Source organism: Podarcis filfolensis (assembly GCF_964270895.1).
Source record: "Podarcis filfolensis genome assembly, chromosome: 6".
Classification (NCBI taxonomy): Eukaryota; Metazoa; Chordata; class Lepidosauria; order Squamata; family Lacertidae; genus Podarcis; species Podarcis filfolensis.
The window spans coordinates 94,053,971-94,080,146 of record NC_139609.1 but is presented as its reverse complement, the minus strand read 5'-3'; the positions used below and the strand labels follow the sequence as shown (position 1 = coordinate 94,080,146).

The 26,176-nt window shown below is 44.6% G+C and overlaps 1 protein-coding gene across 1 annotated transcript; it reads left to right on the top strand.

Moving 5' to 3' along the window:
- The first annotated feature begins 466 nt into the window (after positions 1 to 466).
- On the top strand, positions 467 to 26,176 carry LOC310764675 (uncharacterized protein). Its single transcript, XM_083619066.1, has 7 exons — positions 467 to 965; positions 10,607 to 10,757; positions 11,878 to 11,929; positions 13,752 to 13,812; positions 18,641 to 19,059; positions 20,900 to 22,571; positions 24,110 to 26,176. The coding sequence occupies exons 2-6, from the start codon at positions 10,645 to 10,647 to the stop codon at positions 21,314 to 21,316; spliced, it is 1,062 nt and encodes a 353-aa protein (XP_083475192.1). The 5' UTR covers positions 467 to 965; positions 10,607 to 10,644; the 3' UTR covers positions 21,317 to 22,571; positions 24,110 to 26,176.

Sequence of the window (26,176 nt, the reverse complement as noted above, 5' to 3'; positions counted from 1 at the left end):
CTTCTTGGTAGTGGCACCCGTCCTGTGGAACACCCTCCCACCAGATGTCAAAGAGAAAAACAACTACAGTGGTACCTTGGGTTACATACGCTTCAGGTTACATACGCTTCAGGTTACAGACTCCGCTAACCCAGAAATATTACCTCGGGTTAAGAACTTTGCTTCAGGATGAGAACAGAAATCGCGCATCAGCGGCCGCAGGAGACCCCATTAGCTAAAGTGGTGCTTCAGGTTAAGAACAGTTTCAGGTTAAGAATGGACCTCCGGAATGAATTAAGTACGTAACCAGAGGTACCACTGTACTGGACTTTTAGAAGGCATCAGGGAAGTTTTTAATGGGTGACATTTTAATGTATTTTTCATCTTTGTGGGAAGCCGCCCAGAGTGGCTGGGGGAAACCCTGCCAGATGGGCGGGGTACAAATAATAAATTATTATTTTATTATTATTATTATTGGCGAGCCACTTCTGGGAAGCACATAGGCAAGGTGGGAAGGAACAACACCCCGCCCCTCACAGCAGCTGACTTTCAGAGATACACTGCGGCTGCACATGGAAGTTCCATTCATGTACCTTGGCCGTTGAAAAACCTACCCTCCACGGGAATGAGGCCCTGCTGAGATGTTCCACAAGGGGGTGGGGAGTGGAGCACACTTCTGGTCGCATCTACCTGCCGCTAGTACTTTTCCTTTTCATTTTTTTGGTTTTGCAAAGCAGCGTGCAGTTGGGCGATGCGGGCAGGAAGCAGGCTGTGCCACAGGGCGCATGTGGCCGCCGCTCAGAGGCAGCCACCCACCCTGGGAAAGTCAGCCGTGCGACCGAGCTGCTGGCAGCCACCCAGAAAGCTGGGACCTGACCTTTTATTCTAGAAGACGGTGAGGCCAAGCCGAACGATCAAGGGATTCCGATCGCTGGGGCCGATTGCAGAGATGCCCTTTGCCCGCCTCTGTCTCCCCCACTGCTAAAGTAAGTAACCTGAACTGTGGCGGTTCTCTGCGCCTCTAAAAGTTGTCTTAAGGCTGCGATCCTGGGCACGCTTGGCTTGGGATGAGCATCCCAGGAGATTTATTTCCAAGGAAACGTGCTGAGATGCTGCTGCCCCAAGCACCCGTCCAGTTAGGGGCCAGGCAATGCTTTGAGCACATCCCGTTTTCAGAGGTGGCTCTCTGCTTCGTAAACTGGATTTGGCAGAGGAGGGAGTGAAAGGCTCAGCCGTTTCAGGAGAGCCAGTGTGGTGTATTAGAGTGCTGGTCTAGCACCTGGGAGACCAGGGTTCAAATTCCCACTTGGCCATGAAGCTCAGTGGGTGACCTTTGGGGGGGGGCTGGTGCCTGCCTCTCAGCCTAGCCTACCTCACTGGGTTGTTGTGGGGACCAAATGAGGAGGGCAGGAGCTATGTCGCCATCTTAGGTTACTTGTTGGGGGGATATAAATGCCATAAATACATCTATGTCCAAATCGGCGGCAATGTTTAAGAGCATCCTCCAACATCCCCCAGATGTTTGGGGCTTTCAGTGCTTTCCAGTCCCAGCCATGACAACCCCGTGATTGAGGGTGACAGGAGTTGTAGTCCGAAAACATCTGGAGGGAACCAGGTTGACGAGAGCTGCTTTAGAGTGAGAGAGGCGCCCTAAATTTATGCTCTTTGAAGCTTAAAATCCTGCTGTGAGACTAAAAGGAGGGGAAGAATCACATATGTCCCATTAGCTTTTTTATAAGGGGGGGGTGGAATATCATAGAACTATAGAATTATAGTTGGAAGGGATCACAAGGCTCATCTAGTCCAACCTGCAATGCAGGACTCTTTCACCCAGTGCTGGGCTCGAACCCACAGCCTTGCGATTAAGCCCTAAACGGCCTTGGTCCAGTATACCTGAAGGAGCATCTCCACCCCCATCGTTCTGCCCGGACCTTGAGATCCAGCTCCGAGGGCCTTCTGGTGGCTCCCTCACTGCGAGAAGCCAAGTTACAGGAAACCAGGCAGAGGGCCTTCTCGGTAGTGGCACCCACCCTGTGGAATGCCCTCCCACCAGATGTCAAAGAGAACAACAACTACCAGACTTTTAGAAGACATCTGAAGGCAGCCCTGTTTAGGGAAGCTTCTAATATTTAATAGACTATTGTATTTTAATATTTTGTTAGAAGCTGCCCATCTGGCTGGGGAAACCCAGCCAGATGGGTGGGGTATAAATAATAAATTATTATTATTATTATTATAAGAGCTTTGTGCTCTACCGACTGAGCTATCACACAATTCCAATCAATAAATGTTTCTTGATCTTTAGTCTCTATGGACGAGAGGTTGGGTTATCCAGTCTGTTTTAATGTCAGAATTGTAGAGTTACAAGGGATTCAAAGAATCATCTTGTCCAACCCCAGCATCTTCATGAGGGGCAGCGACTGTGACTTCGTTTAGTTAGGAGGAGATGAGTCGATGGGAGGCTTGTGTTGGGACCATGGGCTGCTTCAGGCACCAGTTTGGGGGCATCAACATCCTGCGATGCTAGCCCTCTAACTGCATTTTTAAAATTCATTTGACTTCATCTCCCTTTCATTTTACAAAAGTATTTTCTGAGCTGCTAACAGCAACAAAAAAGCAAGGTCAAATAAATAAAAATACGTGTTATTCGGGGTTTTTTTAAAAAGGGCTTCCCAGTAGTTTTCAAAGTGTAAAAACCAGTTACGCAAACATTAAATAGAAGCACCTGCAATTAGAACATACAGTAAGACAATCCCTTTAAAACACAGCAATTAAACCACGAGACTCTGGTTGAGAGACCAAGGGAATTTCCATAAGCAGGTAAGTCTTCAGAACCATCAAAACGCCCAAACTGATGGAGCAGGGATTGCATTTTGTAACACTGGGGCAAACACTGAAAAATTCCGCCTCTGTGTCACCGCAAGCTGATAAGCATCAGGCTGTGGCAAGACTTGAGGGGGGTTATTTTAGGTAACAGGGCCCAGGTTAGTTATGGCAGTGGTTTTCAACCCATGTGCCGTGGCACCCTGGGATGCCTTGAAGGATGGTCAGGCGTGCAGCGGGCAACACTGGCCTCTATCCCTCTTTCCTTCTCTCCTTCCTCTGACGCCCTCTTGCATCTCTGCCTCCCAAAGGCTTGCACAGCTGTTTGTTGCAGCAGTAGCCCTGGCTGCAAACTCCCCAGGCGAATGGTGCCTTTGGGGTTGGCCAGGGGGTGCTGGTTGCCGGGTACTGAGGCAGCCTTGGAATAAGCAAGCAAGCGGGTGAGGGAGCCCAGCCGGCCAGCCCTTGCTGTTGGGAATGGACAAAACAACAACAACAAAGCTCTGGTTACGTGAAACATTCAATAAACACACAAGACGTAACCGGCTGTACATTTGAAAAAAATAATATATACTATTCATTGTATTGAATTGTAGATTTCAACAAAAGTAGGTCATAAAGGTCAACGAAAAATGTAGAAGACCCAGTGGTTCATTCTCTAAGTTTATGCCTAAGGTCCATATATGTGAAAATGTCTATTCCACCTGTCTGTTCATAGAGTCCAACAATCCATACGAAAGGTTGCAGTTCCACAGAATCCTTTCACAAAGACAAGGATTTCTGGAATACAGTGGTACCTTGGGTTACATACGCTTTAGGTTACATTCGCTTCAGGTTACAGACTCCGCTAACCCAGAAATAGTGCTTCAGGTTAAGAACTTTGCTTCAAGAACAGAAATCGTGCTCTAGCGGTGCAGCAGCAGCGGGAGGCCGCATTAGCTAAAGTGGTGCTTCAGGTTAAGAACAGTTTCAGGTTAAGAATGGACCTCCGGAACGAATTAAGTATTTAACCCAAGGTACCACTGTATTAGCTTTGTTTCGCCGTCCTAGGCTTCATCAGTAGTGCAAACTCATATATGATATCACAGGACAGTGGATCTTATAGCATAGTAGTAGCAAGAACTTTATGAGCTACTTCTGTTGAAGTTCTGTTGTTGTTGTGAATTTTATATTTATACCCTTCCTATCTTACTGGGTTGACCCAGACACTCTGGGAAGCTTCCAACATACAGTGGTGCCTCGCAAGACGAAAATAATCCATTCCGCGAGTCTCTTCGTCTAGCGTTTTTTTCGTCTTGCGAAGCAACCCTATTAGCGGCTTAGCGCTATTAGCGGTTCAGCGGCTATTAAAGGCTTAGCGGCTTAGCGGCTAAACGGCTCTTAGCGGCTTAGCAGCTTAGAAAAAGGGGGGGGGGAGCAAAAAAAAATTGCAAGACTCGCAAGCCGTTTTCGTCTTGCGAAGCAAGCCCATAGGGAAATTCGTCTTGCGAAGCAACTCAAAAACGGAAAACCCTTTCGTCTAGCGGGTTTTTCGTCTTGCGAGGCATTCGTCTTGCGGGGCACCACTGTATATGAAAACATAATAAAACATTAAACATTTTAAAACTTCCCTATAGAGGGCTGCCTTCAGATGGCTTGTGGGGGTCAGATAACTCCATCCCCTCCAACATTTCTCCAATGAAAACAGGGACGCGCTAAGGAAAAAGGGGACATTCAAGGATCAAATAAAAAACAGACGGCTTCTGTGAATCCGGAACCATCCCTGGAAAACAGGGGCACTTGGGGGGTCTGTAGGACTAGGAGAAGAAAAGAGAAGGAAGAGGTGACATGCTAGAAATTTATGAGGTTATAAATGGCATAATCGAACTGGTACTTGTGGACAGTCAGTGAAGCTGAATGATGTAAGATCCAGGACAGATAAAATAAAGGCCTCCTTGCAGTGCATAGTGAGACTGCGGAACTCCCTCCCACAGGAATGGCTGCCAATCAAGATAAAAGAGGAGAGGGCTCTCTCTCTTTTTCAGTGCAAAATTACAACAAAAATTACAAACATCGAATCCAAAATAAAACAGTACAAACAATAAAAGAAAAAAAGAACACAAAAGAAAAAAGAACAAAAAACAACACACAAAAAACCACACACATCTACAAATAAAACTATATCATCATTTTAATCTAGTCATTACATACATATACACATACTGACTTCCTTTGTTCTAAGATCTCGAAATTTTTACTCTTTCTAAGTTGTTGTGTCTAATGTAGATTACTTCTATTACTTCTATCTTTATACTTTTTATTTTTTTTTAAATAAATTTTTTATTAATTTTCCAACATATATCAAAACACAACACAACCGACAATACACAAACAAACAAACATACAAACACGTATAATTTCATAACCTCTTTTTCTTAAACCTTATTTCAACGACTTCCCCATACCTCCCTTTTCTGCATCCCTGTTTTAAACTTTTCCAGCAACCCCTAATTTCATACTTATAATTCACTTTCTTTTTCTCTTACCCAATTATTTGTCACTGCAATCAGTGGCGTAGCGTGGGTTGTCAGCACCCGGGGCAAGGCAAGTAATTTGCGCCCCCTAACCCGTGGATTTGCGCCCCCTAACCCGTGGATTTGCGCCCCCTAACCCATGGATTTGCCCTAACCCCAGATGTTGCGCCCGGTGCGGCCCGCCCCCCCTGCACCCCCCACGCTACGCCACTGACTGCAATTCTGTTTTACATTACCCATAACATTTTAGCACTCATTAATTTTACAACAGTTCTTAAGATAAGTTTTAAATTTCTTCCAATCTTCTTCCACCGTCTCTTTTCCTTGGTCACGGATTCTGCCAGTCATCTCAGCCAGTCCCATATAGTCTATCACCTTCGTCTGCCACTCTTCCAGCGTGGGTAGTTCTTGTGTCTTCCAATACTTTGCTAAAAGAACTCTTGCTGCTGTTGTAGCATACATAAAGAACGTCCTATCTTTCCTTGACACCAATTGGCCTACCATGCCCAGGAGAAAGGCCTCTGGTTTCTTATGAAAGGTACACTTACGTACCTTCTTGATTTCATTATAGATCTATCTTTATACTTTTTACACCATTTTTCTCTTTCTTTAACCCTGCAAAGCTTCATTCGTTGCATACCAATATGCTTACTCCAGAACAATGTTTTTCATATACTCTTTAGCACATCCCCATTCTTTTATTAATTTTTGGTCCGATTGTCCCCTTATGAATGCTGTGAGTCTTGCCAGATTTATATATTCACAAAATTTAATTTGCCTTTCTTTTATGGATGGAATTTTTCTCCCTTTCCAATATTTTGCTATGAGCGTCCTGGCTGTTAAGTTGTGGGTGAACATATCAGACGACACAGCGATTCTTCAAACAGCTCTTGTTTATTCACAGGCCAGGACAGAACTGAACTGAAGGGTTCAGCCAGCCTGCTTATATAGAGCTCCAGTACAATGTGACTGTAACAATTTTCTAAAACTATCCAATCACTGAACGTCACTTTTGATCCCTTATTTGCATAACTATCTACAGTATCCCCCTGCTGGCCCAGGGTGAGAACTTCAGTACATAACACTGGCAGCTGTTGTCGCATAGAGGAATACTTTCCTTTGATTGCCAGGAATATCGTTTGTGATTTTAGGTATAATCACAAACGAGGAGAAGAGGGTTCTCAATGGCTCCTAGCCACGGTGGCTCTCCTCTGCTTCCACAGTTGGAGGCAACACTGCTTCTGAATACCGCTTTCTGGAAACCTCAGGAGGGGCGAGAGTGCTCCTGAGTTCGAATCCTGTTTGCAAATTTCCTAAAGTCATCTGGTTGGCATCTGTGAGAACAGGATGCTGGCCCATTGGCCTGATCTAGCCGGCTCCTGTCATGTTCTTATCAGGGGCAGAGCTTGGCAATATGGCGCCCTGTGCATATAAATTAATGATAAGAAATAAGGAAAGGATGATAAGGATAATTCAGAATAAATGGGAGCGGGAAGGGCTGTTTCATTTGAATACGGTTCAAGAGATGATGAGGAGTGCAGATAAAATAAAAATGGATAAATAAAAAGAATTAAGCAGGAAATTCCTATTGAAACGGTATAGAACCCCGGCGCAACTGGCATACATAGTTAAAGGATTGAGTCCTAAGTGCTGGCACTGCGGTCAAGAGTTAGGGGTATATGCACATATGTGGTGGGAGTGTATTTGGGTAAAGGAATATTGGCAAAAGATTATAAAGGTTATTTCTGATGTATTTCAGATAGAAGTCAATAGAGAAATGCTTATCTCAGGAATACTGGGGAATAGTGAAATAGAAAGAAAGAGCAAGATTGGTATAAAATTTTGATCTTAGCTGGTATGCTTGTTATTGCGTCAGGATGGAAAGAAAAGGAAAAATGGACAAAGGAAAAATGGAATGACTATGTTTTTTAATATCTACAATCTGATATATTTGAACAGGTAATGGTGGAAGATACATGGGAAAACAAATGTCAAAAGATTTTGAATAAATGGACAAGTTATAGGAATTGGATAGCATGGCGGGGGGGGGGGGGAGCCAACCCAGGCATCCAAATTAGAATGAATAATCTGTGCACGTGGTTAAAGATCTGAAGAGAGAACAAGTTTTTGGGCAAGGGGTTAAAGGGGAGGGAGGAAGGGAGGAAATTAAGATAAATGAGTAGGGACAAAAGTATATACTGTTATGTATAACTAATAGGAGGATGGTTTTGATGTATGTTATAGTTAGATTTTTTGGGACGCGGGTGGCGCTGTGGGTTAAACCACAGAGCCTAGGACTTGCCAATCAGAAGGTCAGCAGTTCAAATCCCCGCAACAGGGTGAGCTCCCGTTGCTCAGTCCCTGCTCCTGCCAACCTAGCAGTTCGAAAGCACGTCAAAGTGCAAGTAGATAAATAGGTACCGTTCCGGAGGGAAGGTAAACGGCGTTTCCGTGCGCTGCTCTGGTTCGCCAGAAGTGGCTTAGTCATGCTGGCCACATGACTGTACGCCGGCTCCCTCGGCCAGTAAAGTGAGATGAGCGACACAACCCCAGAGTCGGCCACGACTGGACCTAATGGTCAGGGGTCCCTTTACCTTTACTATAGTTAGATTTTAGACTGAATGATTTTTTTGTAAGTTATTCAACGTCCCTGGAGGAAAGTGTGATTATAAAGAATAATAATATATTTTTTTTAAATGGCGCCCTGTGCAAGGCCAACATTTGGCACCTCTCCTAGTCTTTGTGCCCCCTTCCCAAAACTTGGAAAGGGAGGTACTGGAATTTCAGAAGGAGGCACAAGGCTTTAGCACCCTCCTTCCCAAAGCTGGGAACATGATAACTAGGCTCTGGGAAGGTGGCAGGAGGACTCTAGGGTGGAATCTACACACATATAAAAACCATTTTGAAAATGCTGCTTCTGTTTAGCGTTTTTTTTAAAAAAAATACATTGACTTTTCCATAAGGCTCACCATCGCCATCTAGTGTCACATTGTATATTGCACTTAAAACACACTTAAAACCTTTTATTTGCAGCTGTATTGCCCAGGACTTAACTAGGCTTTGGGACGGAAGCGGGAAGGTGTGTCCTTGGCCCCCGCCATGCCCTAAATCCGCCCCTGTTCTTACGGTACTGGAAACAAAGAGAGTCGTGTTAGGGGGAGCCTGACGGCGAGTGCCGCACTCAGCTTCCTGTGTGCCGTTTGACCTTTGAGCGCATGAACATAGCAGGTCGTCCTTGTTTGCAACATGGGGAGCAGCAGAGACCACAGCTCAGCGGTGGTTGACAGTTTGGCGATGCAGCGACAGCTCTCTCGGGTTTGCAGGCCCTGTGGCTCAGAGGCACAGGAAACCCATTGCCAACCAGAGTGCAACCTGCAAGGGGCCCGTGATATTTTGCATGCTTCGTTAAGAGCCTGCAAGAAGGAGGCTTTCTTTTTTTTATATATATAATTTTTTATTAGTTTTTTAGCATACCATTTTCAACAGTAATTAAACATACTTTTACATCTTATACGATTTTTTGACTTCCATCAATCCTGTCGGAAAATTTTCCAATCTAATCTCTTAATATACATTTCTTACTTTCCCTATTACATTTAAATCTCATAACTGATATCTCTTCTCTTTTTCTACTTTGCAACGTTCCATATTTTTCTCTTTACAGAACTTCTTGTAGTCCTACTAGCATAATTTGTTGGTTACAATTGCTCTTCAAATAGTTCGTATACTTCTTCCAGTCTTCTGTAAATCTCTGGTCCCGCATGGTTTCGAATCCTTCCTGTCATTTTATCCATTAATTTTGTCCATTAATTTTATCTGCCATTCTTCTTTCGTCAGAATTTCTTCTTGCTTCCATTCCTGGGCTAACAACACTCTTGCCACTGTTGTTGCATATGAAAACAACTTAACATCTATTTAACCTATTAATGTCCTGACCTATAATACCAAGTAAAAATGCTTCTGGTTGTTTTTTTAAATGTATATTTCAACATCTTTTTCATCTCATTATATATCATTTCCCATAAGTTCTTTACTTTCTTACATTCCCAACAAGAAGGGGTCTTTCAGCTTCCATTGCTGTGCTGAGGATACAACACTCAACCAGCTTGCTTAAAATCTACTTTGCCTGTGGATTCCACAATTTGATTGTGAGGGTCATCTTTATGGGGGGGGGGGTAAAACATGAGAACAAAATACAGTGGTACCTCGGGGTTAAGAACTTAATTCGTTCTGGAGGTCTGTTCTTAACCTGAGGTACCACTTTAGCTAATGGGGCCTCCCGCTGCCGCTGCGCAATTTCTGTTCTCATCCTGAAGCAAAGTTCTTAACCTGAGGTACTATTTCTGGGTTAGCAGAGTCTGTAACCTGAAGCGTCTGTAACCTGAGGTACCACTGTAGCACAGAAACATAAGAAGAGCTTTGCTGGGTCAGGCCAATGGCCCATCCAGCCCCGCGGAGGACCTTAAGGCCCACAAATGACAACACTTTGGAGGTCCCGAGCCTCAAGGAGGTTAGATTGGTTTCAACTAGGGCCAGGGCCTTTTCAGTACTGGCCCCGACTTGGTGGAATGCTCTGTCACAAGAGACTAGGGCCCTGTGGGACTTGACACCTTTCCGCAGGGCCTGCAAGACAGAGCTGTTCCGCCTGGCCTTTGATTTGGACTCGGTCTGACTTTTATGTTTCCCTCCCCTTATGGTCTTGATTTATTGGCTACTTTAAAACGAGGCTGCATTTTAAATTGCATTTTAACCTGTATTTTAAATTGGTTTCTCCCCCCCCCCCTTCTCTTTTCCCCCTATTATGTTTTTACTGTGATTTTATTGGTGTTAGCTGCCCTGAGCCTGGCTCTGGCTGGGGAGGGCGAGGTATAAATAAATATTATTATTATTATTATTATTATTATTATTATTATTATTATTGCAGTACTGAGCCAGATGGACAAATGGTCTGATTCTGCATAAGGCAGAATGAATGTGTTATGTACTGAAGTTCTCACCCTGGGCCAGCAGGGGGATACTGTAGATAGTTCAGATATGCAAATAACGGATCGAAAGTGACGTTCAGTGATTGGATAGTTACAGAAAGTTGTTACAGTTACATTGTGCTGGAGCTCTATATAAGCAGGCTAGCTGAACCCTTCAGTTCAGTTCTGTTCTGGCCGGTGAATAAACAAGAGCTGTTTGAAGAATCGCTGTGTCGTCTGATATGTTCACTCACAACCTAACAGAATGAATGAGGCAAACTGCATCCCGGGAGTCTGATGGTCCTTTGTGCTTTTTCTCCCCCACAGCATCCTATGCCAAGTGCGTCTTTCAGGGGAATCCACTGATGGCTCCACCTCTGGAGGAAGCGGGCCCTGGCGGCTTTTTCCCTTCGTTCCTTGTCGTCTCCCTGGTTGGCCTAACCGCCTGTCTCTTGGCCCTCTGCACACTTTGCAGGAGGTAAGCATCTGAGCTGCTCTCACCCATAATTGGCAAGTCTTCTCCAGATAGAGTGCCTGGGGGCCTAGGTTCTGCAACATCCCATTCATTTCGTTCATACAATTTACCTGCCTCTTGACTGAAAAACGAACAAACCTCAAAGCATATAAAAAAATAAAATAGAAATTGTCCAGTGGCACCTTAGAGACCAACTAAGTTTGTTCTTGGTATAAGCTTTTGTAACAAACTTAGTTGGTCTCTAAGGTGCCACTGGACAATATATATATATAAATTTCAACTGGGACACGGGTGGCGCTGTGGATTAAACCACAGAGCCTAGGACTTGCCGATCAGAAGGTCGGCGGTTTGAATCCCCGTGACGGGGTGAGCTCCCGTTGTTCGGTCCCTGCTCCTGCCAACCTAGCAGTTTGAAAGCATGTCAAAGTGTAAGTAGATAAATAGGTACCACTCCGGCGGGAAGGTAAATGGCGTTTCCGTGTGCTGCTCTGGTTTGCCAGGAGCGGCTTAGTCATGCTGGCCACATGACCCGGAAGCTGTACGCCGGCTTCTTCGGCCTATAGAGCGAGATGAGCGCTGCAACCCCAGAGTCGGCTTCAAGGTTAGGTTGAATTTAGGAAATAAAATAATATATGGGACAGCAAAGGATATAATAGATTCTTATAGAATAGTAATATATTGCAACCGGAATAGAAGTTTAAAAGGCAAAGTAAATGTACTTTTAGTATTTTCATTATTGTAATAGTTATTATTATTTCTTATCGGTAGAAGGCAATGTTAATTTAGGCTTCTTTGTTTTGCTGTCTGTATAAAAAAAAATTAAGCCAATAAAAAAAGAAAAAGAAAGAAAATGACAGAACTTTGTAAGGCTGGCCAAAAAAGGGTGGTTTTTTTAGCAGGTAATGAAAAGGGATGGTGAGAGCATCTGTGTGGTGTTTAAATGGAGAGAGTTCGAAAGAATAGGTGCCACCACAGAAAAGGCCTGATTCCTACATTGTGTGGAAGGGCCTCCTGATCAGATGGCTTTCTAGTCCAGCAAAAATTCTGTACTCCCACCAGCTGACCAGGGTGTTGCTAAACTGCCCCGTGAATGATTCGTTCCATCTCTTTTTCTGCCATTCAGGAAAGAGAAGAACAGAGTAATTCCACAAGATGGAGCGATGCTGGAAGAAGCAGTGAGTAGACCTCTTTCCTTTCTACATATGGTTTCCCCGATAACAAGTACATTCTTTGTGCACATGGACGTAGCCAGGGTTGGGGGGTGCGGGGCAGGACTGAGCAACCTCCGATGCGATTGGTTGGTTTGCAGAAGCCATTGCTTAGTTGGGTTGGCAGTTGCGTCGCTAGAATGTGCCACAACGTCATCCGAGTGACTTCAGCAAGCATAAAAACATTCTGATCACTTCTACTTTTAGTTAAGTATTTTTTATTTATTTACTCGGTTGGGTGTGTGTGTACCATTTGCTGCAATTCCAGGGATGCGGACAGCTGCACACCCAGTGGTGTAGCTAGTTGCTCGGGTGCCCGGGGCAGTGCACGCGCACTGCAGCCAGGGGCAGAGCAAGCCACCCATGGGGGCGGGGTCAACTGCCTATGTGGCGGGGCGAGCCAAGGCAGGGCGTGCTGCGTGGAGTCTCTCTGCGGCCTCCCCATCAGCTGTAGGGCGGCTGAGGCGGTGGGCAGACGCATGCCCTGCGCTGCTCAAAAAAGCAGTGCAGAGCTTGCAGGAAGTCTGCCTGGGAAAGATGCGTGGCTCAGGAACGCTGCAGGCTCTGCGGTGTGCCGCCCAGTGCCCCCCGCCTCACCTAGCTACGCCTCTGGATTAACTTTATTACCCCTGCTCCATAGATATTGTTGTTATACAATTCCATTCACCATATAAATCAACGCGGATGGCGCTGTGGGTTAAACCACAGAGCCTAGGACTTGCCGATCAGAAGGTTGGCGGTTCAAATCCCCGCGACGGGGTGAGCTCCCGTTGCTCGGTCCCTGCTCCTGCCAACCTAGCAGTTCGAAAGCACATCAAAGTGCAAGTAGATAAATAGGTACCGCTCTGGCGGGAAGGGAAACGGTGTTTCGGTGCGCTGCTCTGGTTCTCCAGAAGCGGCTTAGTCATGCTGGCCACATGACCCGGAAGCTGTACGCCGGCTCCCTTCGGCCAAGAAAGCGAGATGAGCGCTGCAACCCCAGAGTCGGCCACGACTGGACCTAATGGTCAGGGGTCCCTTTACCTTTTTTTATGAAGCATTTCTGTATCCTCCTTCTGTGCTGAAGAAGAATCCCACGAAACAGTGGGTATATCCGGAATCACTGTTCACTACGTCTGTTTGCGGACCACTTTGGCAGCGTTGGACGTCATAAAACAAAGCTTTACGGCTTGTTTTCACCTGATAAGAATCTGACCCATTGCTTCTTTCAGAGACTTGCATAGCCCACAAAGACTTTCAGAGACCTGTAAGACTTATGTTTATTTGGGTCTATGTTTTCAAGAGAATCCATCAAGAGTGCACATTTAGTGACTGTCAGAGATTTATAAGATTTCTCTTTATTTGGTTTCTCATATTGTTCTATGTCCCGTATAGACTATATAAAGAGTTTATGTTGATATTGCATTGTTGTACTTGGTCATCGTTTTGCCTTGGATATTACTGATAATTGTTTGCAACACAGAGGTTTAATTGTTTGGTTACGCGTCTGGATTAGGCAGATTCATGGAGGAGAGGGCTGTCGAAGGCTACTAGCCATAAAGGCTGTGCTCTGCCTGCAAAGTTGGTGGCTGCAATGCTTCTGGTTTCTGGAAATCACTCAAGGGAAGAGTGTTTCTGCAGTGGCGTAAGAAGGGGCATGCGATGGGTGCGGGAGTTATTTTTTCAGAAACACATATTTTTGGCATTTTGTCACCCCCCTCAGTGATGACACCTGGGGCGACCCGTACCCACTGCACCCCCTTCCTATGCCACTGTGCCCACCGCCCAGACACAACTTCTTGTTTTGCAGGCGGAGCTCTTGACGGTCGTTAACTCACACCAGCTGAACAGGACAAATTCCAAGGCAAAAAGTAAGTCGTCGCACGTTTCCCAAAGATTCTGGCATCCAGTTCAAATCTCAGGATTCCAAGCTGAGAGGCAACAAAGGTTGGAGGCAAAGGAGCATTTGCCCATGCTGCTGCAAATTGCAAATAATATATGAGCCATTTCCCAAGCTTGTTTTGGCTATTCATTTATCTGTTTCATAAAATTTATGCACCGCTTGATTGCGGGATTTGACATCTTTCCGCAGGGCCTTTGGTTTGGACTCAGTCTGACCCTTATGTTTTCCTCCCCTTATGGTCTTGATTTATCGGCTACTTTAAAATGAGGCTGCATTTTAAATTGCATTTTAACCTGTATTTTAAATTGGATTTTTTGTTCCCCCTCTCTTTTCCCCCTATTATGTTTTTACTGTGATTTTATTGGTGTTAGCCGCCCTGAGGCCGGCTCTGGCCGGGGAGGGCGGGGTATAAATAAAAATTATTATTATTATTATTATTATTATTATTATTATTATTATCCAACCCTCAAGCCATTAAGAAATAAAATAAATAAAGATCATTCCTAAGAAAAACTAACAATAAATATTCCAGACTTTCGAAAAGTTGCAATAACAATAGGCTCAAAACAGATTAAAACTCATGTCACATTAAAACTCTAAGCACCTGGGTAGGCTTGACAAAACAAGAGTGTTTTTAGTAGGCAGCAGAAAGCGTACAGAAGAGACAACCGCCTGATACCAACAGGAAGAACTAGGCACATACAATTTTGACTGTGCACAGACAAATCCTACAGCATCACCTGTGGGGGCTCAGCGCTTTTGTGGTTACAGGAGCAGGGCATAGCCTGTGAAAGGGAAACCCAGCTTAGGTCCCCAGGGGCAGGGAGAAAGAATAATAGAATCTTAGAGTTGAAAGGGGACCCTGAGGGTCATCTAGTCCAACTCCCTGCCATGCAGGAATCTTAGCTAAAGCATCCAGGGCACATGGCCATCCAACCTCTGCTTAAAAACCTCTAAGGAAGGAGAGTCTACCATCTTACATGGGAGTCCGTTCCACTGGTGAACAGCTCTTGCTCTCAGAAAGCTCTTTCAAATGTTTAGTCGGAATCTCCTTTCTTGGTTTGAATCCTACCCTCCAGAGCAGGAGAAAACAAGCTTGTTCCCTCCTCCATGTGACAGCCCTTAAGATATTTGAAGATGGCTATCATATCTTCAGGGACGCGGGTGGCGCTGTGGGTTAAACCACAGAGCCTAGGACTTGCCGATCAGAAGGTCGGCGGTTTGAATCCTCGCAACGGGGTGAGCTCCCGTTGCTTGGTCCCTGCTCCTGCCAACCTAGCAGTTCGAAAGCACGTCAAAGTCAACTAGATAAATAGGTACCGCTCCGGCGGGAAGGTAAACGGCGTTTCTGTGCTCTGCTCTGGTTCGCCAGAAGCAGTTCAGTCATGCTGGCCACATGACCCGGAAGCTGTATGCCAGCTCCCTCGACCAATAAAGCGCGATGAGCGCCGCAACCCCAGAGTCGGCCACTACTGGACCTAATGGTCAGTGTTATGTACTGAAGTTCTCACCCTGGGCCAGCAGGAGGATACTGTAGATAGTTATGCAAATAAGGGATCGAAAGTGACGTTCAGTGATTGGATAGTTTTAGAAAGTTGTTACAGTTACGCTGTACTGGAGCTCTATATAAGCAGGCTGGCTGAACCCTTCATAGAATCATAGAATCATAGAGTTGGAATAGACCACAAGGGCCATCGAGTCCAACCCCCTGCCAAGCAGGAAACACCATCAGAGCACTCCTGACATATGGTTGTCAAGCCTCTGCTTAAAGACCTCCAAAGAAATAGAGGTCAGTTCTGTTCTGGCCTCTGAATAAACAAGAGCTGTTTGAAGAATCGCTGTGTCGTCTGATATGTTCACCCACAACTTAACTGTCAGGGGTCCCCTTTACCATCCCCCTGTTATATCTTTTTTCAGTCTCCTCTTTTCCAGGCTAAACATACCCAACTCCCTCAACTGTTCCTCATCAGGCTTGGTTTCCAGACCCTTGGTCATCTTAGTTGCCCTCCTCTGCACACCTTACAGCTTGTCAACACCCTTCTTAAATTGTGGTGTCCAGAACTGGATACAGGACTCCAGGTGGGGTCTGACCAAGGCAGATTAGAGTGGGACTATGACTTCCCTTGACCTGGACACTATATCTCTGTTGATGCAGCCTAGGATAGCATTATCCTTTTTGCTGCTGCATCACCCTGTTGACTCACGTTGTGTTTGTGGTCCATCAAGACCATGGGTAGGTAAACTAAGGCCCAGGGGCCGGATCCAGCCTAATTGCCTTCTAAATCCAGCCCACTGACGGTCCAGGAATCAGCGTGTTTTTACATGAGTAGAATGTGTGCTTTTGTTTAAAATGCATCTCTGGGTTATTTGTAGGGCATAGGAATTTGTTCAGTTTCCCCCAAAAAATATAGTCCATCCCCCCACAGGGTCTGAGGGACAGTGGACTGGCCCCCTGCTGAAAAAGTTTGCTGACCCCTGAATTAGAGCATGCGTAGGTAAACGAAGCCCCAGGGGCCAGATCTGGCCCAATCACCTTCTCAATCCGGCCCGCAGACAGTCCGGTAATCAGCATGTTTTTACATGAGTAGAATGTGTCCTTTTAATTAAAATGCATCTCTGGGTTATTTGTGGGGCCTGTCTGGTGTTTTTACATGAGTAGAATGTGTGCTTTTGTTTAAAATGCATCTCTGGGTTAATTGTGAGGCATAGGAATTACAGTGGTGCCTCGCAAGATGAAATTAATTCTTTCCGTGAATTTTTTTGTCTAGCGAATTTTTCGTCTTGCGAAGCACGAAATCCCATAGGAATGCATTGAAAATCAATTAATGCGTTCCTATGGTCAAAAAAAGTCCAAACAAAGCCAAATTTGGTACAACAAGAGTTTATTAAGTGCTCTTTAAAGTCACACATACTGTAAAGAGCATTTCAAAATTCAAACCCATAAATTTTTTTTAAAAACAGCAGAGTGGCCCAATGGTCACAGAAAATCATAAAAATGCAGGGGAAAAAACAAGCTTCCAGATTCTTGCAAACCCCTCCCCAACTGTTCCCCCAGCCACCCAGCACACAGAAATTCAAATCCAGATTTTTTTTTAAAAAACAGCAGAGTGCTCCAATGGTCACAAAAAATCATAAAAATGCAGAAAAAAACACACACAAGCTTCCAGATTCTTGCAAACCCCTCCCCAACACCAAGTCCTTGAATTCCAAACACCCCAACCCAAAATCCAAAACCCCCCAAAAAAGTTTTAAAAGCTCAACTTACCAAATGGCTGCAAAAGAAGTTTTGGAAAAACTTCAAAAATCACCAAAGTCTTTAAAAACCTCAAAAAAGGCTACTATGTACACTGCGTTCTATGAGTTGCTCCTCGAAGTCAAGTCGCAACTGTATTAACGGTGTTAAGAAAAAGGAAACAAACTTGCAAGACGTTTTCGTCTTGCGAAGCAAGCCCATAGGGAAATTCGTGTTGCGAAGCAGCTCAAAAAACGGAAAACCCTTTCGTCTAGCGAGTTTTCCGTCTTGCGAGGCATTCGTCTTGCGGGGCACCACTGTAGTTCAATTTTTCCCCCAAAATATAGTCCGGCCCCCCACCAGGTCTGAGGGACAGTGGACCGGCCCCCTGCTGAAAAAGGTTGCTGTACCTGATCAAGACCCTTTAGATCCTTTTCACATGAACTGCTAGTAAGACAGCTGTCCCCCATCCTATAATTGTGCATCTGGCTCTTCCTATCTAAGTGCAGAACCTTACATTTGTCCCTATTAAAATTCATTTTGTTAACTTGCGCCCAGTTCTCCAATCTGTTAAGGTCATTTTGAATTCTGATTCTGGAGTCTCCTCCTCTTATGCTTCTCCTCTTTTTTCCAAATTTTTTTTATTGGTTTTCCAAATTTATAACAAACATAAAAGAAAAACATTACAATATTAAAAAGACAAACAAACAAATATATACCCTAACTGTTAAAATCCCAATTTAATTGTCATTGTTGAATGACTTCCTCGAATCCCCCCTAACTGAGTTTCCATAAAACTCATTGTAGCAGTTTTCCAATATCCACTTTCAAATAAAATTGACTTATTCAATTAACATCTTTCTTTCTTTTCATAATATTTTCAATCCACAATGTTATACAATTCAACATATTTAACTCCTAGACCTATTTGGTACTTTCAAGTAGTTCTACTTATGTTATATTAGAATATCTAGCTAGATAGTCCTAGCTAGATAGTCGGCCAGCTCCAAAAAGTCCATCATCTTCATCTGCCAATCTTCCACTGTTGGTATTTCTTGTAGTTTCCAGTTTTGGGCTAACAAAATTCTTGCTGCAGTTGTGGCATACAAAAACCATCTAACATCTTTTTGGGGCAATTCCAAACCTATTATTCCAAGGAGAAAGGCCTCTGGCTTTTTCATAAATGTATATTTCAACATTTTTTTTCAACTCATTATAAATCTTTCCCCAGAAGTCTTTCACCTTGGGGCAGGTCTACCACATATGAAAAAAGGTACCTTCCTTTTCTTTACATTTACAACATAAATTTTCACTCACATGATAAATCTTTGCTAGTTTTACTGGGGTTGAGTACCATCTATACATCATTTTCATGATATTTTCTTTTAATACAGTACATGCAGTAAACTTAACCCCTTTCTTCCACAACCTTTCCCAAACTTCCAACATTATATTGTGTCCGACATCTCTTGCCCAATCTATCATCACAGATTTAACTTGTTCATCCTTTCTATGCCGCTCCAACAATACCTTCTCTTATGCTTCTTGCATCCTCCTCCTCTAGATCCAAGGTCAACCAGTGGCAACGTCCCTTACGCATTGAGCGAAGACGATGGGACGATATCCAGCTGCAGCTTCATCATCTTGCCCCAGAGACGGCTTCCCCGCACCCCCCCAGTGGACCTGCTATCTCCAGACCAGACTTACTCAAACCTGAGCTTCCAAAACCGAGCCGAGGATGTGCTGTACGAATCCATGACGGTGTCGGAGGAAGCGACGGAGGAACCAAGCCCTGTCACGAAGGAGGAGGAGGAGGAGGATTCTATGGGGCAAGAGGACCCAGCAACAGGACCCGAGTACGCCTGTGTTCTGAAAGGGAAGAAGATGAAGGCCCACCAGCACGTGGGGATGGAGGCGGGGGCCTCTGAAGGATCGCAGCAGGGATCTCTAGCAACGACACTTCACACTGCTCAAGCAGTACAGGTATATATAATAATAATAATTTATTATATATACCCCGCCCATCTGGCTGAGTTTCCCCAGAAACTCTGGGCGGCTCCCAGTTGAGTGTTAAAAACACTACAGCGTTAAATATTAAAAACTTCCCTAATCAGGGCTGCCTTCAGATGTCTCTTAAAGATAAGAAAGCAGGAAAATAAGTAATAATAATAATAATAATAATAATAATTTATTTATATCTCACCCATCTGGCTGGGTTTCCCCAGTCACTGTGGGTGGCTTCCAACAAAATATTAAAAATACAATAAAACATTGAACATTAAAAATTTCCCTAAACAGGGCTGCCTTCAGATGTCTTCTAAAAGTCAGATAGTTGTTTATTTCCTTGACATCTGAAGGGAGGGCGTTCCACAGGGCAGGCGCCACCACCGAGAAGGTCCTGTGCCTGGTTCCCTGTAACCTCACTTCTCACAATGAGGGAACCGCCAGAAGGCCCTCAGCGCTGGACCTCAGTGTCCGGGCTGAATGATGGGGGTGGAGACGCTCCTTCGGGTATACTGGACTGAGGCCGTTTAGGGCTTTAAAGGTCAGCACCAACACTTTGAATTGTGCTCGGAAACATACTGGGAGCCAATGCAGATCTCTCAGGACCGGTGTTATGTGGTCCCAGCGGCCAGTCCCAGTCACCAGTATAAGAGACCTCCCATTTCTGTGCAATTGAAGTAACCCCCCCCCGATGGGGGGGTCATTGCTCTTAATTATACTGGGGTTGCACCCACCCCACTCACACAAGAAAACAAAGACCACCACAGCCAATCACAAACAGACAGCCACACCCCAGGCCAACCCCAACCTCTTTCACCACCAAAGGAACACAAGTGAACAGCAGAGAACCTGCACAAGCGACACTGACACCAAACCCTACATATATTAAGTAAAACAGAAACATCGCCACCCGACCCCACCCCCACGCATCTTCCACCCCCCTCCACCTCTTTCCCCCTATTCTTCCTAATGTCTCAACAAATGAAACTGATTTGTAAAAAAAAAAAAAAAAATTACATTGGGGAAAATATATGAGAGAGAGACATTGCACATACCTTTGTAAATCAAGAAAATCTTTAATAAAATACATTTCAAAAAAACTTATACAGTGGTACCTCAGGTTAAGTTTTCAATTCGTTCTGGAGGTCCGTTCTTAACCTGAAACTGTTCTTAACTTGAAGCACTACTTTAGCTAATGGGGCCTCCTGCTGCTGCCGTGCTGCTGGAGCACGATTTCTGTTCTCATCCTGAAGCAAAGTTCTTAACCCGAGGTACTATTTCTGGGTTAGCGGAGTCTGTAACCTGAAGTGTATGTAACCCGAGGTACCACTGTACTGAGGTTGGAAGAGGGAAGTGCGAATCTGTCAGTTAATGGCTGGATCTATACTGATCTGTAAAATCGCTGTTAAAGGCTACAAAAAAACATAATAAAGCTCTCAATGCAATTTCCCATTCTCAACGTATCGCTGCTCTGCAGCGGCCTCCAGTGTCACATCTTTATAACACATTTTTAACGTTATAACTGACCAGTGTAGATTCGCCCTGTGTCTCTTTTTCCAGTTTGCAATTTATTTGTGTGTTTTTAATGAAAGTCCTTGTGAAAATCTGTCAGCATTTTTGTATTATTATTATTATTATTATTATTATTATTATTATTATTATTATATATTGAATTCACCAGTGCACTGGGGTATCCCTTGTGCAGAATGGCAAGAGAAAAGCTCTCCTGCCTCGAGGGCTTTCATAGGATCAAAGGTGCACGAAACTGACCCCCAAAGCCATTTTATTGACGCTCCCCTAATGTCTGCTTCTCTCGTAGTTAGAAGAAATGTATTCAGTGGTGCGCAAGGAGAGAAAGAAGGAGAAGAAGAAGAAAATCGAGGGCTCTGGTGGGCACAGTGGAGAGAGACCATCCCAAGGGGAGATGAGCCCAGGAAATGCCCTGGTGGCATCTGTCCATCAGGAATCAGATGGTAGGCCAGGGCACCCGCCCTCATTGTTCCAGCCTCCCGCTATTGAACCCTGCTATGAGTCTGTCGGCTGTGAATCGTGGGTGGACAACGGCAGGAAGCCAAGCACAGAACCAGCTTATGAGGCTGTAGATACTTACTGGAAGAATTCGAGGAGGAAAAGAAAGTCGGACAGGAACGCCCCAGCAGAAAACCTCTACGAAAGCATCGAAAACCTGGCATTTCAGTTTCAGAATCAAAACATGTTAGCCCATTTTGAAATCTGACTCTTTGGTTTGGTTTACCTATTCAAGCGGATGTAAATGAATTAAGCGGACATAGTTCAAACGTTACTAAATGCCGTTGCATGTCGGAAACCATCGAACACAGACTGCGGTTGCATGTTAACTGGCAGATGCCCCCGAAACGCAATTTTGCTGCAAGCCAGACACGGACAAAGAGCACCTCCAGACAACATGTTTTATTGACCATTCCTCTTTATCTGCTTGCACAAAGCTTCCACAGAGGTTAGACTATTTGTTGAGCATTTCTTCTCATTTGTTTGCGGGGAGCTCCTATAACAACCGGCATCAATTAATCTGGCAGAATGACAAAGACCAATAAAAAAAGCCTAAAAATATCATGGTGCAGGTAGGAGAGGAAGGCGAACTGTTAGCCTTAAAAACTGCCAGAGCAGAACAATGGTACTGGGTGACATTTCACACTAGGAGAATCTTTACAGATAATCACTTCGCTCCACTAGGAACTTTATGAAGAGCATCAACGTGTCTGGCTGCAACCCTGCATCTGCTTACTCGCGAGTAAGCTCTAAGAGCCTCAGTGGAACTTCCCCTTCTGATCTGAATCGTCATGGATTGAAAGGGCTGATGGATTGATGAGAGCTGCAAGTCCAGCATCGAGAGAGAGCTGCCATTTCCCTACTTACTGCTGTAAAGCATTTACAGTTGTTGTTTTTCAGAAGGGATGGGGGGTGGGGAATGAATAATTTGTTGTTGTTCTTTAGTTGTTTAGTCGTGTCCGCCTCTTCGTGACCCCCTGGACCACAGCACGCCAGGCCCTCCTGTCTTCCACGGCCTCCCGCAGTTTGGTCAAACTCATGCTGGTAGCTTCAAGAACACTGTCCCACCATCTCATCCTCTGTCGTCCCCTTCTCCTTGTGCCCTCCATCTTTCCCAGCATCAGGGTCTTTTCCAGGGAGTCTTCTCTTCTCATGTGGTGGCCAAAGTCTTGGAGTCTCAGCTTCAGGATCTGTCCTTCCAGTGAGCACTCAGGGCTGATTTCCTTCAGAATGGAGAGGTTTGATCTTCTTGCAGTCCATGGGACTCTCAAGAGTCTCCTCCAGCACCATAATTCAAAAGCATCAATTCTTCGGCCATCAGCCTTCTTTATGGTCCAGCTCTCACTTCCATACATCACTACTGGGAAAACCATAGCTTTAACTATACGGACCTTTGTCGGCAAGGTGATGTCTCTGCTTTTTAAGATGCTGTCTGTCATTGCTGAAATGAATAATAGAGGTTCGTAAAATTTTGAAGAGAGAACAGAGCCCTCATCCTCCCTCCCCTCTTTTAAGCACTGCTAAGTTTTCTGGGGGGAGATATCCCCCCTCCTTTCCCCATCCCTTGCAAATCCAGGTACTAATTGTTGCAACAAAGGACTTTCCGATGGCTTTCTGCCTTCCAGGCCTTTTCTCAACAGGGAGACCCAGGTGAATAGGTCACTGGAGAACAGCTGTGTTGCTTTAAGATCATGTAGCATTCAGGGAAGTTTCGAATGAATGAAAAGGCAGCTTAAGGGGCATGAATGGGAATGAAATAGACTCTTGAACTGGTGTTTGACTGTGTCCTCCAGCAGAGGCACCTTGAATGGTACTTTAACTGTTAAACTACTAGAGCCCTTTTTATTATGTGTATATTTTTGTCAGTCCCTGCATTTTGGTCCTTGCTTTTCCTCTCCGGATTCCACCTTTAAATCTCTTGTGTCTGCTAGGTGTGCTATTACTTTAATTCCCTCCTAAACATTTTTTTCAGCCGCTCTTCCTTGCATGTGTGTATTATTGACCTGTTGTGGGTTCAGAGCAATGATTCCTAAACTGGGACCAGTTGGGGTTCCAGGAGAGGATTTCGAGAACCAAATTAAGCCGCTCTGTTAGATCCGCTTCCGTTCCGCAGTGGAGATTCCCAGGCAGCGAAAATAATTAGCGCTTCTATTTACCATTTTATCCATTAAAAGTTACAAATTAAAGAGAACAATCTGACATCAGTTACGTCATAACATTTTAGCAATAAGCCATAACCCCCCCAATTATGAAGAAAGCAGCATAATTAAAAGAAAAAATGGGTAGCAGCAGATTAATTACCGTATTTTTTGCTCTATAAGACTCACTTTTTCCCTCCTAAAAAGTAAGGGGAAATAAGTGTGCATCTTATGGAGCGAATGCAGGCTGCGCAGCTATCCCAGAAGCCAGAACAGCAAGAGGGATTGCTGCTTTCACTGCGCAGCGATCCCTCTTGCTGTTCTGGCTTCTGAGACTCAGAATATTTTTTTTCTTGTTTTCCTCCTCCAAAAACTAGGTGCGTCTTGTGGTCTGGTGCGTCTTGTAGAGTGAAAAATACGGTACATATGCTGCTGCAGCAAAAACCAGGTAGCTCAATACCTGTATTTCCAAATGCATTTTGGAAAAGCAGGTGTGGTCTGCAACAAAATGTTGCAGTTTGAGGCGCCGTCTTCAGTCTTCTTGCCATGTCATGCCATTCCCCCCCTCCCCCATCAGCCTCCCTCCTGGCTTTTCGTCATCGTCGTCTCCCAGCCCCAGGAAGACTTCCTTCCTGAGCAGAGGTGGGCAAATCTGTCAATTTTTGTTTTTAATTTTTCAGATCTTAAATTCAGTTCTCCACAGTTCAACATCAGTTAGCTTTTTTAAAAAAAAAAAGAAGGAAAAGTCTCCATGCAAATCAATCAGCATTTCAGTCCCAAATTCTTCTAATATACGCATGTGTGTGTGTGCAATTTTGCCTAATATAATACACTCATTTTTGCAAAGCAATCTCCCCTAATAGAATGCAGGTCTGTATGTTCATTTTTACTGATCCATACATTTTCAGCAACACTTTACCTGCATATTTGCAATTTTACATCCATTTATTGGGCTGTAGAACTGCATTGCAAAATTCGGAGGAGTGTGAATTTCTCAGGATGGGTGTGCTTCAGTTCGCACAGAGTCAGGGAGAGAGAAAGTTAAGCAGGTTCTCCTTTGAATGTGAACTACATCAAAATCCCCTCCCCTTACATATCCTAAAGGAGGAAATGAAGACATACCAGGATTTTCACTAGCCAGGCAATGGGAGAGGCGAGGTGCCAGATCATGTCAATATTAAGTGGGCAATGAGGGTACCTGCTCATTGTCTGGGGCGAAAGAAGGAAGTATTTGGGAAAATGCATATACAGTCATACCTCGTGTTGCGTTAGGTTCATGTTGCATCTTTTCAGCTTGCAAACACGGCAAACCTGGAAGTGTATACTTCCGGGTTTCGCCGTGTGTGCATTCGCAGAAGCATTCTGCGCACTTTGCATATGTTCAGAAGTGATCTGTCACGCTCTGCGCTTGCGCAGAAGCATGGCTCTAGTTGCGGACTTTTTGGGGTGCGAATGGCACCCCGGAACGGATCGTATCTGCAACTAGAGGTGCAGTTAGGTGGAGGGAGCCTCTGATTCTATCTTCCCCAGCCTGGTGCCCTCCAGATGTTTTGAACTATGACCCCCACCAGCCCCAGCCAGCACAGCTGGGCATCAGCTTGGAGAAGGCTGCTACAGTTTTAATGAGCCGCGAGGGGGGACTGCGCTCCGGTCAAAACTTTGAGAAACAAAGCTTCTGTAGCACTTCAAGATAGCCACCACCAGAGGGTGCTGTGGCATCGGAATCCTGAGAACACCTTTTGCTATCCTTGAGCTGTCCCTGTACGTAATACTAACTCTAATAATAGCAATGATAATGCAATTATTAATTAGCATTTATATAAGTGGCCATTGAACTTCTTCTTTTTAATTGAGTTTTTGTGCAAATGCAAACAAATCTACAGAAAACAAAGAAACAAAGCAAAGAACAGAAACAATAAGGGAAAAAAGAGGGGGGAAATCAGGAACAAAAATGAAGTGAAATTAACTATACAATGCTATCCCAAAACATCAGTTCTCAAACAAAGTACTTTCCCTTTTGGAATAGATCTCTTTTGTTATTCTATTTGTTTTCGACTTCCATCTATCTCACCACGGTTCATTCTATCTATCTAATACAGTTTTCCCATATATTTCAGTTCCCGTCCTCATCTTGGTATAAGCAAAAGTGAACAGATCCTACTAGAGAAGAATGGGAATTAAAGTTAAGCAAGTACTTGGAACTCGCAAAAATGACTGAGTCTATAAGGAATAAACCAACTGATGTAGTCCAAAAGGAGTGGGAATGCTTTAACACTTATCTAATGAGACGAGGTTCAGCAAGAAAATTTGGTTGTGCCTAGAATAAATCCATAAATAGAAAAAAGTGGCCGTTGAACTTCATGTATGTATATTGTATTTCTCAATCAGATATCCTGTAAGGCAGCTGGCGCTACCCTGGCACCCTCCAGATGGGAGTTGTAGTTCAGCAACACCCGGAGGATGCCAGGGTGCTGAAAGGTGTGTTCGTGGAACACTTGGCACTCCACGTATTGCTGAACTACAACTTCCGTATTCCTGGGCGTGGGCCATGCCCGCAGGGGCTGATGGGAACTGTAGTTCAGTAACATTTAGGTGGGCCCCAGGCTCCCCACACCTGCCGTAAAGTGTATGAGTTTTGCTGGTGGGGGAGGAATGCTGAGAACGAGAACTTGCTTGGCATCACCTCCTACTGAGTTATAGCTGAATTGTCCAGAATCTCAGTTCTGTGTCCCTTTAACTCTATGCCCATCCTTCCAGCATTTCATTGGTGGCTGTGATTTATTGGGATAGGAGTGCGATGCCCTCAGCCACCATGTTTGTTTTTAATAATCTGTGTTTAAAATTCTGGGTGTTTGTTGAAATAGATACACTCCGTGTTTCTAGCGCTTCTGTGTCAAAGATGCTCAGTCAATAAATGACTACATAATCGC